At 41.0% G+C, this 19,214-nt stretch overlaps 1 protein-coding gene and 1 long non-coding RNA gene across 2 annotated transcripts; one reads left to right on the top strand and one right to left on the bottom strand.

Moving 5' to 3' along the window:
- Positions 1 to 267: 267 nt before the first annotated feature.
- LOC147837846 (uncharacterized) lies at positions 268 to 13,117 on the bottom strand. Its single transcript, XR_015526906.1, has 3 exons — positions 11,150 to 13,117; positions 9,322 to 10,777; positions 268 to 1,067 (listed from the first exon to the last, which is right to left on the bottom strand). It is a non-coding gene; the product is annotated as an uncharacterized LOC147837846 (long non-coding RNA).
- A 1,819-nt stretch (positions 13,118 to 14,936) lies between these two features.
- On the top strand, positions 14,937 to 18,906 carry LOC147837845 (uncharacterized). The gene is made up of 2 exons (XM_087312735.1): positions 14,937 to 16,508; positions 16,625 to 18,906. Exon 1 carries the CDS (start codon positions 14,968 to 14,970, stop codon positions 15,547 to 15,549), a length of 582 nt encoding a protein of 193 aa, XP_087168861.1. The 5' UTR covers positions 14,937 to 14,967; the 3' UTR covers positions 15,550 to 16,508; positions 16,625 to 18,906.
- Positions 18,907 to 19,214: the final 308 nt, after the last annotated feature.

Here is a 19,214-nt window from a genome sequence, read left to right as displayed (position 1 = left end):
GAGAAAAGCTCATTTTCAACGCCCAATACAGAATGTGATAAAACCAGATCCAGCCACTAAAAAGCATTTTCTTTTTGTTTTAGACAACATTTCATGCACTGTTAAATATGTTTAAGCAAGTTGCAAGTGAAAATCTATGTCTCTGACTGAGTTTGCATTACTGCTTATTTTGTCCTCTGCTGGCTGAGAAAAGCTTATTTTTAACGTTCAATACAGAAAGTGATAAAAACAGATCCAGCCACTATAAATCATTTTTTTTTTTGTTTTAGACAACATTTCATGCACTGTTAACTATGTTTAAGCAAGTTGCAAGTTAAAATCTATGTCTCTGACTGAGTTTGCATTACTGCTTATTTTGACCTCTCTGCTGGCTGTGAAAAGCTCATTTTCAACGTTCAATTCAGAATGTGATAAAACAGATCCAGCCACTAAAAAGCAATTTCTTTTTGTTTTAGACAACATTTCATGCACTGTTAAATATGTTTAAGCAAGTTGCAAGTGAAAATCTATGTCTCTGACTGAGTTTACATTACTGCTTATTTTGACCTCTGCTGGCTGAAAAAAACTCATTTTCAACGTTTAATACAGAATGTGATAAAAACAGATCCAGGCACTAAAATTTTTACTTTTTTTTTTGTTTTAAACAACATTTCATGCACTGTTAACTGTTTAAGCAAGTTGCAAGTGAAAATCTATGTCTCTGACTGAGTTTGCATTACTGCTTATTTTGACCTCTGCTGGCTGAAAAAAACTCATTTTCAACGTTTAATACAGAATGTGATAAAAACAGATCCAGGCACTAAAATTTTTACTTTTTTGTGTTTTAAAAAACATTTCATGCACTGTTAACTGTTTAAGCAAGTTGCAAGTGAAAATCTATGTTTCTGACTGAGTTTGCATTACTGCTTATTTTGTCCTCTGCTGGCTGAGAAAAGCTCATTTTCAACGTTTAATATAGAATGTGATAAAACCAGATCCAGCCACTAAAATGCATCATTCTTTTTGTTTTAGACATTTCATGCACTGTTAAACATGTTAAAGCAAGTTGCAAGTGAAAATCTATGTCTCTGACTGTAGTGGCAATTTCCTTTAAGGAGGCGCTCTCGGTGGTCAAGAAACAAAGTCTTACCCGGGATGTCTTTTCAAAGCTTTTATTCTTTGCAAAGAAGGTCACAGTCATACAGCAACAACAGTTTCTGCAGAGTGAGACAATGAAGCAAAGTGTGCTCATCCTTTTATCTGGGTTGTGCTGCTTACGAGGTCAACTCCAGTTCAACCCAAACCACACATACCACGACAGGTGTGAAAACCATCCTGCTGCTTCCCTGTCATATATCACACAGCCCATGCCCCTTACCCCTAACAAATGTTCATCTTAAAGCCTAATTGGAAAGATAAGGACCAGGTGGTCACATACGGGAATGTAAGGCTGTATAAACAAAAGTACACTGTGAACACAAGTGACTTTTCACACATCTAAAGATGAGGAGTAAGCAAGTTTTCCCTACACATGTTCATCTAAAAATGAATTTCCATTACAATTCCTCTCTTTTTATCATTCATTGATAACTCACTATTAAATTCATTTTTCAATTGAATACAAAATCACACTGATTATAAAAATCATTTAACAGGTTTCTGCACACATCAAATACACTAGAGATGTTTAAACACTCTTCTTAATAGTTTCCCCATTAAGATTTATCTTTCAAAACATCCCTCTTCCCTGGGAGCCGGGCTAAACGAATAATCACTGTTATTGCACTCCCGATCGAAATCGGACCCTCAGTCACCCCACAGAGGTTCAAATCCCAGAAATTGCCTGTTATTTTCACATTATTAATGTTTCATACACATAATAAATTCTGCAAAACATTTCTTCAATCAGTTACAAATCACTAATACTCTACATCATTAGTTCACCATTAATAACATTCATAAACAGGAACACCTTGTTGTTACTGTACCCTTCATTCATCACATTTACTCTTCTCTCAAGTTTCATGCAAATGATCACTCTTGAGATTTGTTACAGAGCATACCAACTCATGCAGTTTGCTGTTTTTGTTTGGACAGACCCAGAATACTTATGAGCAAGCAGATAGTTATCTCAAATTTCAAAAAGTCAGGTCCGTTAATATTTTCCCAATTAAGTAACAGCCGTCACCGAAAATTTTGTTCTCAATTATTTACGGGTTTTCTTTATCCATTTCTATGTAGCTGCTGCTATCATCAAAGTCATAATCAAAATCTTCACCCATGTCAATATTCATACCCTCTTCATTCACGGCCACTCTTATCATCTGCTGGGATGTTGTAGGTGTAATCAGTCTGCCCACTGACCATAATACAAATCTGAATATACATGGCAGACAACATAATATCACTACACCCACCCCCAATACAGGTAACACCACAGTAAAGGCCCAGTAGATCCAGTTTCCCCACTTAAATGACAGCCAATCTAGCTCTGGGTTGCTAACTTTCTTAGGTTCTTTTACGGTCATTCTCATGTGGGTCACAATGTCGGAAATGTTTTGCTGTAATCAGGTTAATTAATGTGACACTAGCTGCAATGCTAGTGTTGTTCTCCTCAGACCACACATTCCTTGCACACGGAATGGATGCCAGCGAATCTTTTCGTCCATCTCCAGATCCTTATGTGATGGTCAAGCACAGCTTATTCACCTCTCTTTTGGTCGTCTTCTCCTCCGTCTGATTGCTGCTTGGTGTTGTATTAAGAAGTTACTGTTTCACACACACCTCTTGAGTTGTTGTTGTTTCTCCCCAGCTGTGACCTTGCTTCCCTCAGATAACACCCTGCTGTTTTCCTTCAGATGGTTTCAGAGCCCCTCTTTCTCTCCTACTCCCTCGTGGAATCCTCCTCAGGAGATGGAATTTTCCTGCAGTGGCCATCATGCACCCACGTTGCCCGCTCTGCGACCTTCACCGCCGTCTCAGTGATCAATAACACTTGAAATGGACCCAGCCAGCGCTTTGCTCTCCAGCTCTTTCTCCTCAGGTCCCTGATCACCACGAAATTGCCAGGCCTCAGACTGTGCAGTGGTCTCTCAGCAGCCTTCCCCTGTGCAGCCTTTACCTGCACACAAACATTGGACAACACATGAGACATATCTTACAGTAATTCAACATGTCATTCTCACACACATCTGTTGAGGGCAGCTGCTGTTTTCCCCCATTCACACCTACACGCGGTGGTTTACCAAAGAGAATTTCAAACGGGCTCAAATTCATTTTTGATCTTTTTCTCATTCTCATGTACATCAGGACAATGGGTAAAGCTTGAACCCATGTAAGCCCTGTGTCTTCACAGCATTTTGCCAATTTGTTCTTCAGTGTACCATTTTCTCTTTCAACAGCGCCTCCTGAAGCCGGATGGTAACTGCAATGTGTTCTCAAATCAATTTCCAAATATTGGCCCACTTGTTTGATTGCTTCATTAACAAAATGAGTACCATTATCTGAACTTATTTTTCGTGGTATTCCCCATCGCGGCACGATTTCAGTCAGTAACGCTTTTGCTACCGCAGCCGAATCTTGTTTTGAGGTTGGAAAAACTTCAACCCATTTTGACCACATGTCAACCATCACCAAACAGTACCTTTTCCTATTGCATGGGGACAATTCAATGAAATCCATCATCAAATATTCAAATGGCCCTGTTGGAGGTGGATTAGATGATTGTGAAACTTTTATCGCTCTGGCCACATTATGTGTGTTGCAAATTACTCATCGTCTACAGAAATTGTCCGCAAATGTAGTCAACCCCTTTGTGAACCACAGTTCATTCATTTGCGCAACCATTGCTGTTTTTGACGCATGATCTTTACCGTGAAGTAATTTCGCATAATGTTGGAAAAAATGTTTTGGTAAACACGCCTTGCCCTCAGCACACATCCACACATCATCTTTCATCACACTGCCAGACTGTCTCCACTTGTTTTTCTTCAGCCCCGTCGCGAAGGTCTGCATATCCTGCAAAGAAGAACACACATCATTGTTATCATCAACAGATAGCAGAGAACATTCAGAGTTGTCCTCGTCTCGGGATGCCGCTACTTTTGCTGCTCCATCTGCCCTGGAGTTACCTATAGAAACAGAATCTTTATTATTAGAGTGCGCTGCGCATTTACAAATGACCAGTTTGTCAGGTAGTAAAATCGCATCCAGCAGCGCTGCCACTAAAGAAGCATTGAGTATTGGTCGACCATCAGACTTTAGAAATTTTCTGTGTTTCCACAGAGCCCCAAAATCATGAGCTACCCATAATGTATATCTTGAGTCAGTGTAAATTGTGGCCTCTTTTTCTGCCATTAATTTACATGCCTCTGTCAACGCCACGAGCTCTGCGGCCTGTGCCGAATAATGCCCTGGCAATTTCCCAGAGGTCACCACATCAAATTCAGTTGTTACAGCGTAACCAACTTTATTCTGGCCTGTTTGTGGATCTTTAAACGCTGAACCATCCACAAAGAGGACATTGTTACAATTTTCAAGTGGTTCGTCAGAGAGGTCAGGTCGTGGTGTACACACCTGTTCAAGTGCTGTTAAACAACAATGATGCTCTTCCCCATCTTCCTCAGTAGGAAGAAGAGTAGCCGCATTCAAACCAGTACATCGTTTAACAGTCACATTTGACATATCAAACAAGATAGTGTGATATCTCAGCCAGCGGGCTGTTGACAGATGCGATGTTTTTTGTTCTTGGAGAATCATGGACACAGAATGTGGCACCATCAGTATCAAATCAGAATACCCAACAAAATCTCTTGAAGCCATAACAGCTTTTTTCTGCAGCCGCCACTGCTCTTAAGCAACGTGGCAGGCCTGCTGCTACGGGGTCAAGTTTGCTCAAAAAATAGGCCACAGGTCGCAGTCTACCTCCATGATCCTGTAGGAGTAATGACGTCATGAACCCACCTCTTTCATCTACCATCTGAACAAATGGTTTTGTTGGTACAGGCAAACCCAATGCAGGGGCCTCAGCCATTTGTAACTTCATGTTTACAAATGCCTGCTGTGCCTCTGTTGTCCACTCTAGTTTGTCAGTGGATTTCATCCCCTTCCCTAATGTTAGGGCTCTCAGGGGTTGTTCCAAAATTGCATAATTTGGAATAAATGTGCGACAATATGAACACATACCCAAAAAAGACAACATTTGTTTTTTTTTTCGTTAGTGGTTTTGGTACATTTTTTATACCACTCACCCTTTTTTCAGACAGAGATTTGCTGTGTGGTGTAATGACGTGCCCTAAAAATGTTACCTTTTGTTTAACAAACTGCAATTTTGTCAAACTGACTTTGTGGCCCTCCTTAGCCAAATGCTTAAGGAGAGTCACAGTGTCTTTCACACACATCTCTTCATTCTCGGCACATATTAACAGGTCATCAACATACTGTAACAAAGCAGTTCCAGCTGTCAGGGTCAAAGGTTCCAAACTTCTTAACAACGCTTCATTGTACAAAGTTAGAGATGCTGTAAAACCCTGACACAGACGTGTAAAGGTGTAGCCTTTACCATTAAAATTAAATGCAAACCAAAACTGGCTGTCTTTGTCCACTGAAAAATGCATTTGCCAAATCAACCACTGAATAAAATTGTGATTTTTCAGGAATTTGTAACAAAATTGTGTACAGATTTGGAACTAATGGAGCCCTTTGTTTGACAGCTGCATTTACTGCTTGTAAATCCTGTACAAAATGCCATTCTGTAGGCATCCCATTATCCCTTATCTTTTTAACAGGAAGAATAGGGGTGCGAACCTCATAATTGTTGCATGGTACAATAACACCCTGTTTCATTAAACCCTCAAATACTCGGGTAATGCCCTCAATGGCTTCCCTTTTCAAAGGATATTGTTTTTGGCAAGGTCTGTAATCAGATTTTGCAGCGATTGTGACTGGATCACAACCTTTGATTAAACCAACATCATACTTGCTTTTAGCCCATAATTCACTTGGTATTTCTGTTAAAGCTGGATGTATGTCTGCAGCGTTAAAGTCAACCATGCAAGAATTCTTTACGCAAACTTTGTCAATAGCAGTCACAGTTCTTGAAACAGCTGTTTCAGTTTCACTGTCCACCCGAAATACTCTCGAGCTCTCGGTCCATTCTAACCCTTTCTCTCTACTCTCAGATAGGCCTAAATCAGCCCAAGACTGATGTTTACCCTTGCAAACTGATATGTGAGGCACAGCCTGTGCTAACATGAGATAGAATGAAAGCTGCTTTTCTGACAGAGACACTGAAACTGCACACAGACTATCCTTTTAGTACATTTTCTCTAAAATCAACGTTTCATTCACATTTGTCTCAAACCAAGCTTTCTCAAATTCCTCATCTGTAAATTACGACATGTGACGTGCAATGCAGTTCACCAAGAGACATATCCATGTCAAAAGGTTTTACTCAATCTTTAGCCAATTTGCAGATTACATCAGCCCATTGATTGTTTTCAATGAGTCTGTGATTCAACCAGCAAACAACAAAATTCCTTCTTTTTTTCCACTCTCACCCCTGAGAAGTCTGCTGTTAGAACTAAGTTTAATTTACACAAAATATCCCCTCCAATGAGTGGTATCAGACATTTTGGCAAACAAACAAATGCGTGGTTGAAAATTTTACCCCCCTCTGTCTCACAGGTCAGTGGAGCTGTAAATCGCTCGATCACTGTATGACCAGATGCAGACAGAGACTCGTGAAATTTGTTTTTCAAAGGTATTTCACACTGTAGGTCACATAGTCGTATGCAAGATCTGCTAGCTCCACTATCAGCTACAAACTCAACCAATGTATTCTCAATCAACATAGCATATTTTGGCATATTTAAAAAATGCTTCACTAAAAAAAAAAGAATGCCATTTCATCAGAAAAATGATCAACATTACTGTGATCAAAATTACAGTGGGAAATGCAAGCTCTTTTTTTTTTTTTTCATTGCAGAGAGCCAAAAGTATGTCAGTGTATGTGAATATGTGTGTATAAAAATGTGTCTGCATTTAAACTTGTTAGTAAAAATATGTTCACTTCCCTTTACTGTAGCTGTTGGCTGCTTGCCCAGACCCTCTCCGTTCTGCTCTTCCCTCTCCGCACATCAGCTCCTTTGTTGGTTCGCGCCTTTCGGGTCAATCCTTGACCAAAAGTCCATCTCTGTGGCAAGCGCAGACATTTGGTACAGTTTCTCGTCATGTACACCACAGGCTCTGCAGATTTCATCGCCATCCGTCACATTCCAGTTTCTCCATCTTCTGGTATCTTTCTCACCCTTGACACCTTTGTTGCCTTTGAATTTGCGATATCTTTGGTTGTCAGGTGTTGGTTGGATCTTTGGTTGGCCACTTGTATCAGAGCCATGCACAGCTCCCTTTCCGCTTTCTTCTTGTCTTGCTCTTGCTTCACTGTCAGCTTGTCTTCAGCATGTTGAGCACACAGCAGAATGTCCGTTAAATGTCCATTTCTCCAGTTCAAACAGATGTCCTCCACTTGCTTGAGGTGGGAATTTTGTTGGTGCGGTCGGAGGTCTTCTGGGATAGTAGCAGTTGAGGTCTGGGTCAGTTCTCAGGGCTCACAGCTCAGCCACGGGATAGTGATGGTACGGCGGTACATGAATGGAAACAGATGTATAGAAAAGATTAGTAATGCTAATTAATCTTTCATTTACACTTTCACATTTTTCACTTGCTTTTTCCTTCACTTTATCTCCTTCATTCTTTTCCCTACATGCCACTTCTTCATTCTCTTCCCTACATGCCAGCTGCCTCTGCAGCATTTTCCTCTTTGCCTCTTATCTGCCTTTTTGAGCCAACAATCAACAGTGTCTCCACACGACACACACACATGCCTTTCACAAAAACAACCTGCTTTTCCTTCTGCCTTCTCAATCGACTCTTTCATTTTGTTTAACCTAGTAACACTCAACATTCCCTTTCCCTCAGAAACTTGTGATACTTTATTAGTTTTCCTATATCTTGCATGCTTTTTAAAAAAAAAAAAAATTTCATATAATTTTTTTTCCATATTCCAAAACACCGGTGTATCATACTTTCTCACCTTACTTTGGGACTTCCCCATGCTGGCAATGATCTTTCCCTTGGACTTTGTCGGTACCTATTAATCTGTCGGACGTCTCCAACAGATTTCGACTTTTCACCTAAAATCGAAAAGTTAAGCTATGCAGCTCTAATTTCGTGGCCCCCAATTTCAACCCCCTTTTAGAAGTAAATCGCTTGGCCCCTGATTTCAACCTCCTTCTGGAAGTAAATCGCACAGCCCGGATTTCAACCTCTTTTTTGGAAGTAAATCGCACAGCCCCCTGATTTCAACCCCCTCCCGGGAGTAAATCGCAGTTAGCTAGCCAAACGTATTAAAAAGGTCTTGATCTTAGTCAGGCGCCAGATCTCACTAGTGTAAGGTCTTGATCTCAGCTAAATGCCAGATCTCACTTGTAGAAAAGGTCTCGATCCCCGCCTGATGTCAGATCTCACTTGTCATTAATCACGCTGCTATCCCACAGAGACAGATCTACCAGCATGGAGATGACCCAAATAGAAGTAAAACCCAATTACTCTTGGTTAAATTAATCAAATCCCCAAAACTTGTTAAATTTCTTTTTCTTTTAACAATAAACAAAGAATTTGTTTCTTACCAGAGAGTTCAGATGCCACTGAGTTCTTTTTCCCAGATGTCAGTGGGGTTCTTCTCCGAGCCCGGCGGTCGGCCCCTCAACCCTCAACCAAGCGGGGCAGGGCTGTGACACAAAGTCCCAGGATGATCAGTCACCGTCCGCAGGGTCCGGAAAAGTTCCTCCAAGACATCCCACTTCTGACACCAAATTGTAGTGGCAATTTCCTTTAAGGAGGCGCTCTCGGTGGTCAAGAAACAAAGTCTTACCCGGGATGTCTTTTCAAAGCTTTTATTCTTTGCAAAGAAGGTCACAGTCATACAGCAACAACAGTTTCTGCAGAGTGAGACAATGAAGCAAAGTGTGCTCATCCTTTTATCTGGGTTGTGCTGCTTACGAGGTCAACTCCAGTTCAACCCAAACCACACATACCACGACAGGTGTGAAAACCATCCTGCTGCTTCCCTGTCATATATCACACAGCCCATGCCCCTTACCCCTAACAAATGTTCATCTTAAAGCCTAATTGGAAAGATAAGGACCAGGTGGTCACATACGGGAATGTAAGGCTGTATAAACAAAAGTACACTGTGAACACAAGTGACTTTTCACACATCTAAAGATGAGGAGTAAGCAAGTTTTCCCTACACATGTTCATCTAAAAATGAATTTCCATTACACTGACTGAGTTTGCATTACTGCTTATTTTAACCTCTGCTGGCTGAGAAAAGCTCATTTTCAACGCCCAATACAGAATGTGATAAAACCAGATCCAGCCACTAAAAAGCATTTTCTTTTTGTTTTAGACAACATTTCATGCACTGTTAAATATGTTTAAGCAAGTTGCAAGTGAAAATCTATGTCTCTGACTGAGTTTGCATTACTGCTTATTTCGACCTCTGCTGGCTGAGAAAAGCTCATTTTCAACGTTAAATACAGAAAGTGATAAAAACAGATCCAGCCACTAAAAATCATTTTCTTTTTGTTTTAAACAACATTTCATGCACTGTTAACTATGTTTAAGCAAGTTGCAAGTGAAAATCTATGTCTCTGACTGAGTTTGCATTACTGCTTATTTTGACCTCTCTGCTGGCTGAGAAAAGCTCATTTTCAACGTCCAATACAGAATGTGATAAAAAAAGATCAAGCCCCTAAAATACATCATTCTTTTTGTTTTGGACAACATTTCATGCACTTGTAAACATGTAAAAGCAAGTTGCAAGTGAAAATCTATGTCTCTGACTGAGTTTGCATTACTGCTTATTTTGACCTCTCTGCTGGCTGAGAAAAGCTCATTTTCAGCGTTCAATACAGAATGTGATGAAACCAGATCCAGCCACTAAAATGCATCATTCTTTTTGTTTTAGACAACATTTTATGCACTGTTAAACATGTTAAAGCAAGTTGCAAGTGAAAATCTATGTCTCTGACTGAGTTTGCATTACTGCTTATTTTGATCTCTCTGCTGGCTGAGAAAAGCTCATTTTCAACATCCAATACAGAATGTGATAAAACCAGATCCAGCCACTAAAATGCATGATTCTTTTTGTTTTAGACAACATTTTTATGCACTGTTAAACATGTTAAACAAGTTGCAAGTGTAAATCTATGTCTCTGACTGAGTTTGCACTACTGCTTATTTTGACCTCTCTGCTGGCTGAGAAAAGCTCATTTTCAACGTCCAATAAAGAATGTGATAAAACCAGATCCAGCCACTAAAATGCATCATTCCTTTTGTTTTAGACAACATTTCATGCACTGTTAAACATGTTAAAAGTAAGTTGCAAGTGAAAATCTATGTGTCTGACTGAGTTTGCATTACTGCTTATTTTGACCTCTCTGCTGGCTGAGAAAAGCTCATTTTCTACATTCAATACAGAAAGTGATAAAAACAGATCCTACCACTAAAATGCATCATTCTTTTTGTTTTAGACAACATTTCATGCACTGTTAAACATGTTAAAGCAAGTTGCAAGTGAAAATCTATGTCTTTGACTGAGTTTGCATTACTGCTTACTTTGACCTCTCTGCTGGCTGAGAAAAGCTCATTTTCTATGTCCAATACAGAATGTGATGAAACCAGATCCAGCCACTAAAATGTATCATTCTTTTTGTTCTATACAACATTTCATGCACTGTTAAATATGTTAAAGCAAGTTGCAAGTGAAAATCTATGTCTCTGAATGAGTTTGCATTACTGCTTATTTTGACCTCTGCTTGCTGAGAAAAGCTCATTTTCAACGTTCAATACAGAAAGTGATAAAAACAGATCCAGCCACAAAAAATCATTTTCTTTTTGTTTTAGACAACATTTCATGCACTGTTAACTATGTTTAAGCAAGTTGCAAGTGAAAATCTATGTCTCTGACTGAGTTTGCATTACTGCTTATTTTGACCTCTCTGCTGGCTGTGAAAAGCTCATTTTCAACGTTCAATTCAGAAAGTGATAAAACAGATCCAGCCATTAAAAAGCAATTTCTTTTTGTTTTAGACAACATTTCATGCACTGTTAAACATGTTAAAGCAAGTTGCAAGTAAAAATCTATGTCTTTGACTGAGTTTGCATTACTGCTTATTTTGACCTCTCTGCTGGCTGAGAAAAGCTCATTTTCTATGTCCAATACAGAATGTGATGAAACCAGATCCAGCCACTAAAATGTATTATTCTTTTTGTTTTAGACAACATTTCATGCACTGTTAAACATGTTAAAGCAAGTTGCAAGTGAAAATCTATGTCTCTGAATGAGTTTGCATTACTGCTTATTTTGACCTCTCTGCTGGCTGTGAAAAGCTCATTTTCAACGTTCAATTCAGAAAGTGATAAAAACAGATCCAGCCACTAAAAAGCATTTTCTTTTTGTTTTAGACAACATTTCATGCACTGTTATATATGTTTAAGCAAGTTGCAAGTGAAAATCTATGTGTCTGACTGAGTTTGCATTACTGCTTATTTTGACCTCTGCTGGCTGAGAAAAGCTCATTTTCAACGTTCAATACAGAAAGTGATAAAAACAGATCCAGCCACTAAAAATCATTTTCTTTTTTGTTTTAGACAACATTACATGCACTGTTAACTATGTTTAAGCAAGTTGCAAGTGAAAATCTATGTCTCTGACTGAGTTTGCATTACTGTGATTTGACCTCTCTGCTGGCTGAGATAAGCTCATTTTCAACGTCCAATTCAGAAAGTGATAAAAACAGATCCAGCCACTAAAAATCATTTTCTTTTTGTTTTAGACAACATTTCATGCACTGTTAACTATGTTTAAGCAAGTTGCAAGTTAAAATCTATGTCTCTCTCACTGAGTTTGCATTACTGCTTATTTTGACCTCTCTGCTGGCTGTGAAAAGCTCATTTTCAACGTTCAATTCAGAAAGTGATAAAACAGATCCAGCCATTAAAAAGCAATTTCTTTTTGTTTTAGACAACATTTCATGCACTGTTAAATATGTTTAAGCAAGTTGCAAGTGAAAATCTATGTCTCTGACTGAGTTTACATTACTGCTTATTTTGACCTCTGCTGGCTGAGAAAAGCTCATTTTCAACGTTCAATATAGAATGTGATGAAAACCAGATCCAGCCACTAAAATGCATCATTCTTTTTGTTTTAGACATTTTATGCACTGCTAAACATGTTAAAGCAAGTTGCAAGTGAAAATCTATGTCTCTGACTGAGTTTGCATTACTGCTTATTTTAACCTCTGCTGGCTGAGAAAAGCTCATTTTCAACGTCCAATACAGACAGTGATAAAAACAGATCCAGCCACTAAAATGCATCATTCTTTTTGTTCTAGACAACATTTCATGCACTGTTAAACATGTTAAAGCAAGTTGTAAGTGAAAATCTATGTCTCTGACTGAGTTTGCATTACTGCTTATTTTGACCTGTCTGTTGGCTGAGAGAAGCTCATTTTCAACGTCCAATACAGAATGTGATAAAACCAGAACCAGCCACTAAAATGCATCATTCTTTTTGTTTTAGACAACCTTCTATGCACTGTTAAATATGTTTAAGCAAGTTGCAAGTGAAAATCTATGTCTCTGACTGAGTTTGCATTACTACTTATTTTGTCTTCTGCTGGCTGAGAAAAGCTTATTTTCAACGTTCAATACAGAAAGTGATAAAAACAGATCCATCCACTAAAAATCATTTTCTTTTTGTTTTAGACAACATTTCATGCACTGTTAACTATGTTTAAGCAAGTTGCAAGTGAAAATCCATGTCTCTGACTGAGTTTGCATTACTACTTATTTTGTCCTCTGCTGTCTGAGAAAAGCTTATTTTCAACGTTCAATACAGAAAGTGATAAAAACAGATCCAGCCACTAAAAATCATTTTCTTTTTGTTTTAGACAACATTTCATGCACTGTTAACTGTTTAAGCAAGTTGCAAGTTAAAATCTATGTCTCTGACTGAGTTTGCATTACTGCTTATTTTTAAGTCTCTGCTGGCTGTGAAAAGCTCATTTTCAATGTTCAATTCAGAAAGTGATAAAACAGATCCAGCCATTAAAAAGCAATTTCTTTTTGTTTTAGACAACATTTCATGCACTGTTAAATATGTTTAAGCAAGTTGCAAGTGAAAATCTATGTCTCTGACCGAGTTTACATTACTGCTTATTTTGACCTCTGCTGGCTGAAAAAAACTCATTTTCAACGTTTAATACAGAATGTGATAAAAACAGATCCAGGCACTAAAATTTTTACTTTTTTTTTTTTGTTTTAAACAGCATTTCTTGCACTGTTAACTATGTTTAAGCAAGTTGCAAGTGAAAATCTATGTCTCTGACTGAGTTTGCATTACTGCTTATTTTAACCTCTGCTGGCTGAGAAAAGCTCATTTTCAACGTTGAATATAGAATGTGATAAAACCAGATCCAGCCACTAAAATGCATCATTCTTTTTTGTTTTAGACAACATTTCATGCACTGTTAAATATGTTTAAGAAAGTTGCAAGTGAAAATCTATGTCTCTGACTGAGTTTGCATTACTGCTTATTTTAACCTCTGCTGGCTGAGAAAAGCTCATTTTCAACGTCCAATACAGACAGTGATAAAAACAGATCCAGCCACTAAAATGCATCATTCTTTTTGTTTTAGACAACATTTCATGCACTGTTAAACATGTTAAAGCAAGTTGCAAGTGAAAATCTGTCTCTGACTGAGTTTGCATTACTGCTTATTTTGACCTCTGCTGGCTGAGAAAAGCTCATTTTCAACGTCCAATACAGAATGTGATAAAACCAGATCCAGCCACTAAAATGCATCATTCTTTTTGTTTTAGACATTTTATGCACTGTTAAACATGTTAAAGCAAGTTGCAAGTGAAAATCTATGTCTCTGACTGAGTTTGCAATACTGCTTATTTTGACCTCTTTGCTGGCTGAGAAAAGCTCATTTTCAATGTTCAATTCAGAAAGTCATAAAAACAGATCCAGCCACTAAAAAGCATTTTCCTTTTGTTTTAGACAACATTTCATGCACTGTTAAATATGTTTAAGCAAGTTGCAAGTGAAAATCTATGTCTCTGACTGAGTTTGCATTACTGCTTATTTTGACCTCTGCTGGCTGAGAAAAGCTCATTTTCAACGTCCAATACAGAATGTGATAAAACAGATCCAGCCACTAAAATGCATCATTCTTTTTGTTTTAGATAACATTTCATGCACTGTTAAACATGTTAAAGCAAGTTGCAAGTGAAAATCTATGTCTCTGACTGAGTTTGCATTACTGCTTATTTTGACCTCTGCTGGCTGAGAACAGCTCATTTTCAATGTTCAATTCAGAATGTGATAAAACCAGTTCTACCAGAAAGACTCTAGGAGGCAGATAAACGTTTGAACATTTATTGTGAATTGTTTGCATGAATGAGAGTTCGTTACAGTCCTTTCATAAAGTTCTTTGGCGTAAGCCCCGTCTATAGTGCAGAACTCTGGATGAGCTGGCAGATCCTGCCTGAAGATGAAGGCAGGGCGAAGCCAACCCCAAAAAGGCAAAACTGTATGGTTCAGTTTTGTAGCAATCCTAAAACAGAATGACAATAGATGAGATATCTTACATTGTATATTCATGCAAATCGCTCAAGGTAAAATGGAGATTAAATAGTGCCCTGACGGGCAGAGAGGTATATAAGAGATCCAATATGAAGATAAAACGAAGCACGCGATTAGGCTAGTAGATGCTAGAAGCCCTAATGAAGATAAGAGAGAGAGAGCATACCCCGCCGGGTAGAGGAGAGAGCATGCCCTGACAAGCATAAGAGAGAGAGTGTGCCCCGACGAGCAGAGGAGAGAGAGAGAGAGAGAGAGAGAGAGAGATTGCCCCGATGGGCAGAAAAAAAGAAGCGTTCCCCGACAAGCAGACGAGAGAGTGCCCAGACAGGCAGAGGAGAGAGCGCATGCCCCGACATGCCAAGGAGGGAGAGAGAGAGCCCCAACAGGCAGAAAAAAGCATGCCCCGATGGGCAGAGGGGGAAGAGAAAGAGCCCCGACGGGCAGAGGAGAGAGAGAGAGTGCCCCGACGGGCAGAGGAGAGAGAGAGAGAGTGCCCCGCCGGGCAGAGGAGAGAGAGAGAGAGTGCCCCGCCGGGCAGAGGAGAGAGAGAGAGAGTGCCCCGCCGGGCAGAGGAGAGAGAGAGTGCCCCGCCGGGCAGAGGAGAGAGAGAGTGCCCCGCCGGGCAGAGGAGAGAGAGAGAGTGCCCCGACGAGCAGAGGAGAGAGAGAGTGCCCCGACGAGCAGAGGAGAGAGAGAGAGTGCCCCGACGAGCAGAGGAGAGAGAGAGTGCCCCGACGAGCAGAGGAGAGAGAGAGAGTGCCCCGACGAGCAGAGGAGAGAGAGAGAGTGCCCCGACGAGCATAGGGGGAGAGAGAGAGAGAGAGAGCCCCTACGGCAGAGGAGAGAGAGGTTGACTCGACCAGCAGAGGAGAGAAAGATTGCCCCGACGGGTAGAGGAAGGAGAGCGTGCCCCGACGGGCCGAAGACATTGAGAGCGTGCCCCGATGGGCCGAAGACATTGAGAGCATGCCCTGACGGGCCGAAGACATCCGGAGTGTTCCCCCACGGGTCGAAGACATTCGGACCGTACTCACACTAGGTACAGTTGCCTTGAACTGGGCCAAAGCACAATTGACCCCCTTCCCGTCTCTCCTGACAGCCCGCACTCACACCACGAACGGGCCTCGGCACACTTACGTCATCGCTGCTGCGCTGTTCAGTGAGAAGCGCTCTCACTCAGCCACACAGAGGAGATTTCTCTAGTTATATTGTGTCAGTCGTTTGATATGCAGTGACATGCAGTCAAATATTTCACCAAACAGTCCTTAGGGATGCGGTGACACGCAGTCAGATATTTTGCCGAACAGATCCGCCACTTTTGGCGCTCAGAAACAATCATAAAGCTCTCGTGCTGCTGCTGCAGGAATGAGGAGGTCTGGTGAAGGTGCAGAGCTGTCGTGCAGTGAGAAGTTTGCGTCTTTAATAAATCTACTGCAGTTTGCGTTCACTGAACAGTAAGATTGAATAATAAATCCATATGAAACAATCACTTAAAAGTCGCGTCTCGCTTTCAGTTTCTGGCTTTGGCGCGTTTCACACTCACACACGAGCGTACCGCGCCAAAGCCCAATGAACCGCGCTCAGGCCCACCTCTTCCAACCGGGCCAGGGCCGGCCAAGTGAACCGTGCTTGAAGCAGATTCAGCGCACTCACACTTCTCGAACTATCCGGAAATGGGCCTGGGCACGGTACGGATGGCATAGTGTGAGTAGGCCCTCAGAGCGTGCCCCGACGGGCCGAAGACATTGAGAGCGTGCCCCGACGGGCCGAAGACATTGAGAGCGTGCCCCGACAGGCCGAAGACATTGAGAGCGTGCCCCGACGGGCCGAAGACATTGTGAGACGGAGCCCCATTGGGCTTGCGGTGCGAGACGGAGCCCCATTGGGCTTGCGGTGCGAGACGGAGCCCCATTGGGCTTGCGGTGCGAGACGGAGCCCCATTGGGCTTGCGGTGCGAGACGGAGCCCCATTGGGCTTGCGGTGCGAGACGGAGCCCCATTGGGCTTGCGGTGCGAGACGGAGCCCCATTGGGCTTGATCGGGGTTACCTTGTATGAAACCCATGAAATTAAGGATCTATTGTGATTTACGACAATTAGAGTCTAGCTGTTTAGCAAATCTGAGTAAATATTGAATCCCCTGAATTATGATTGGGTCCTGTCTGGGGATAATAGTAGGCAATGACTACCCCCAAAAATAAAATACCCAACAGTTAAGATTTTCCTTGTTGGGATTTTTATATAGACGATAAGTTGTAGCCCAGGCCTGTCCTGCTGATGTTTTTATATGGTCGATTACATTGCTTTCGTTCTTCTAAAAATGTGATGGCAATATCGGTTAGCTTACTCTGCAGTCACATTCTACACGCTGTTGTACATGAGAGAGCAGAGACAGCAGTATGTTGAGCTAAACAGAACTTGGGGATTTAGGTTATGAAAATTTCAGTATGGTATAATTTAGAGCTGCACAATCAATCGAAAGAATTCGAGAGAGTGTGCCCCGACGGGCAGAGGAGGGAGAGTGTGCCCCGACGGGCAGAGGAGGGAGAGTGTGCCCCGACGGGCAGAGGAGGGAGAGTGTGCCCCGACGGGCCGAAGACATTCAGAGTGTGCCTTGACGGGCCAAAGACATTGAGAGCGTGCACCGACGGGCCGAAGACATTGAGAGTGCCCCGACGGGCCGGTCAAAGAAAATGCGAGACGGAGCCCAGTTGGACTTGCCGTGCGAGACGGAGCTCCGTTGGGCTTGCTGTGCGAGACGGAGCCCTGTTGGGCTCAATTAATCGGAAAGAAATTGCGATCTCAATTTGACCACCAAGACTCTTAAAGCAGCATTTCTACGATTCTGCCAAACCTATTTTCAAATTTAGGAGAGAAGCAAAGGCGGCTGCACGAGTCTTTTCATTGTTTCACACACGTTGCTTAGCGACATGGACACCTCCGAATTATGGGAATCACACATGACGCGAGCTGCTGATTGTGCGGTTGCATGCCCTAGTTAATGATTGACGTGCGTGCGTCTACTTTAGTGGACGAAACTACATATGCCGAGAAAAACGGGTAATAAATTTGTAAATAATATTCAGTTTGTGGCACAGAGTGATCGTTTGAGAGCTGCGAGCGAAGTACGAACAGCACTCAGCAGTGAAAATGAAACCGAAAGTGCACATTATTTAAATAATCATATAGCATTTTAAAGTTATGATTGCGACAAGTCTTTTTTGTAGCGAACGCCGTTTTGCATGAAAATAAATTCATTCATTAAGAGACCTCAATATTTCTGTAAGTGAACATGACAACGAGAGCAGCTAACCTCTTGAAAGCATGTAGCAAGTATGGCACCTGTAGCCTACCTTCATTCTTGTTAAATAAGGATTAAAGAGTTAGGTACATGCATACACAGATCATGATCAATTACAGTGATACAGCGCTAAATCACATTATATACGATGATACATAAATTAATCGAATTATGCTTATGTAAGGAAAGTTAAATTGTGATGATACCGAAATTGCAATATTGAACAGTTATGTCCATGAAAAAGTGCTACTATAAAGGGTCACATTAAATGCAGATGAAAGGCAACGATAAGCCAAGGTTAAAGAGGCCGCAATAGGCCTAGCTATATGGAAGAACCCGATGGACCATAGAAACTGGTAATCCGAGATGTTGTGTAACGCGAAGTGCCATAAAACCCAACTGGACCACCACCACCAGTAGCTGCAAAGACAACACATGATGATTATTACTTGAAATGAAAGAAAATGTTTGAAACTTAAAATGTATGTATTGGACTCACGTTAGGCTGAAATATGTACCTGTAACATCTTGGTTTATTGAAACAGCATATCTGCTCAAGGAGTGAACTTGCACTGGTCTTACGGTTCGTTTACAATTATGCCATCGATTTGGTTCGACCCGATACTATGGTACGTCAGGGTGCATTGATGATGCTTTCCACACGATTATATTTTAATTCATAGCACAACAAAAGTATAAAAAGATTTTTATTTGTACGTGTTATTAGTAATACGAGTTGTCATTTAATACGAACAGTCGGAACTGTACTCTAAAAAAGACAAACGAGCATGTACATGGCAACATTAGCATTCATAGCAAATAAACGAAAGCGAACGTCCTGCTCGCTTTGAGCTTTATCGAGTGAATTCGCGTGTTTTTTTTTTTTTTTTTTTTTTTTTTTTTTATAATATATACACACACACACACACATACACACACGTATATATTAAATAAAGAGTTTGTAAAAGACGTTTTGGCCCCAACGTTCTTCCATACAGGCTCAACGCGTAAACTGTCCTCGACGGAAAGGGCTGCGATTGGTTCTAACGGCTGGCGCTGTTCGCCAATGAATGACACTGATAAAGTTTAGCGGCGATTACAGCAGATCAATGATAAACACGGAGAAAACTCGCTATGTTATGGATTCACAAGTAAAGCTCTTTAACGGCCGTAAGGAGAGGAAACGTCACGTTAACAAGTCAAAGGGCAACAGTCTGAGA

The sequence above is a fragment of the Danio rerio genome, chromosome 25 (genome assembly GCF_052040795.2).
Source record: "Danio rerio strain M-AB ecotype USA chromosome 25, GRCz13ab, whole genome shotgun sequence".
Classification (NCBI taxonomy): Eukaryota; Metazoa; Chordata; class Actinopteri; order Cypriniformes; family Danionidae; genus Danio; species Danio rerio.
This window is presented reverse-complemented; position numbering and strand designations above follow the sequence as displayed.

Excerpts from the sequence above, each read along its gene's own strand:
- LOC147837845 (XM_087312735.1), top strand. The coding sequence starts at position 14,968 with ATGGGCAGAAAAAAAGAAGCGTTCCCCGACAAGCAGACGAGAGAGTGC.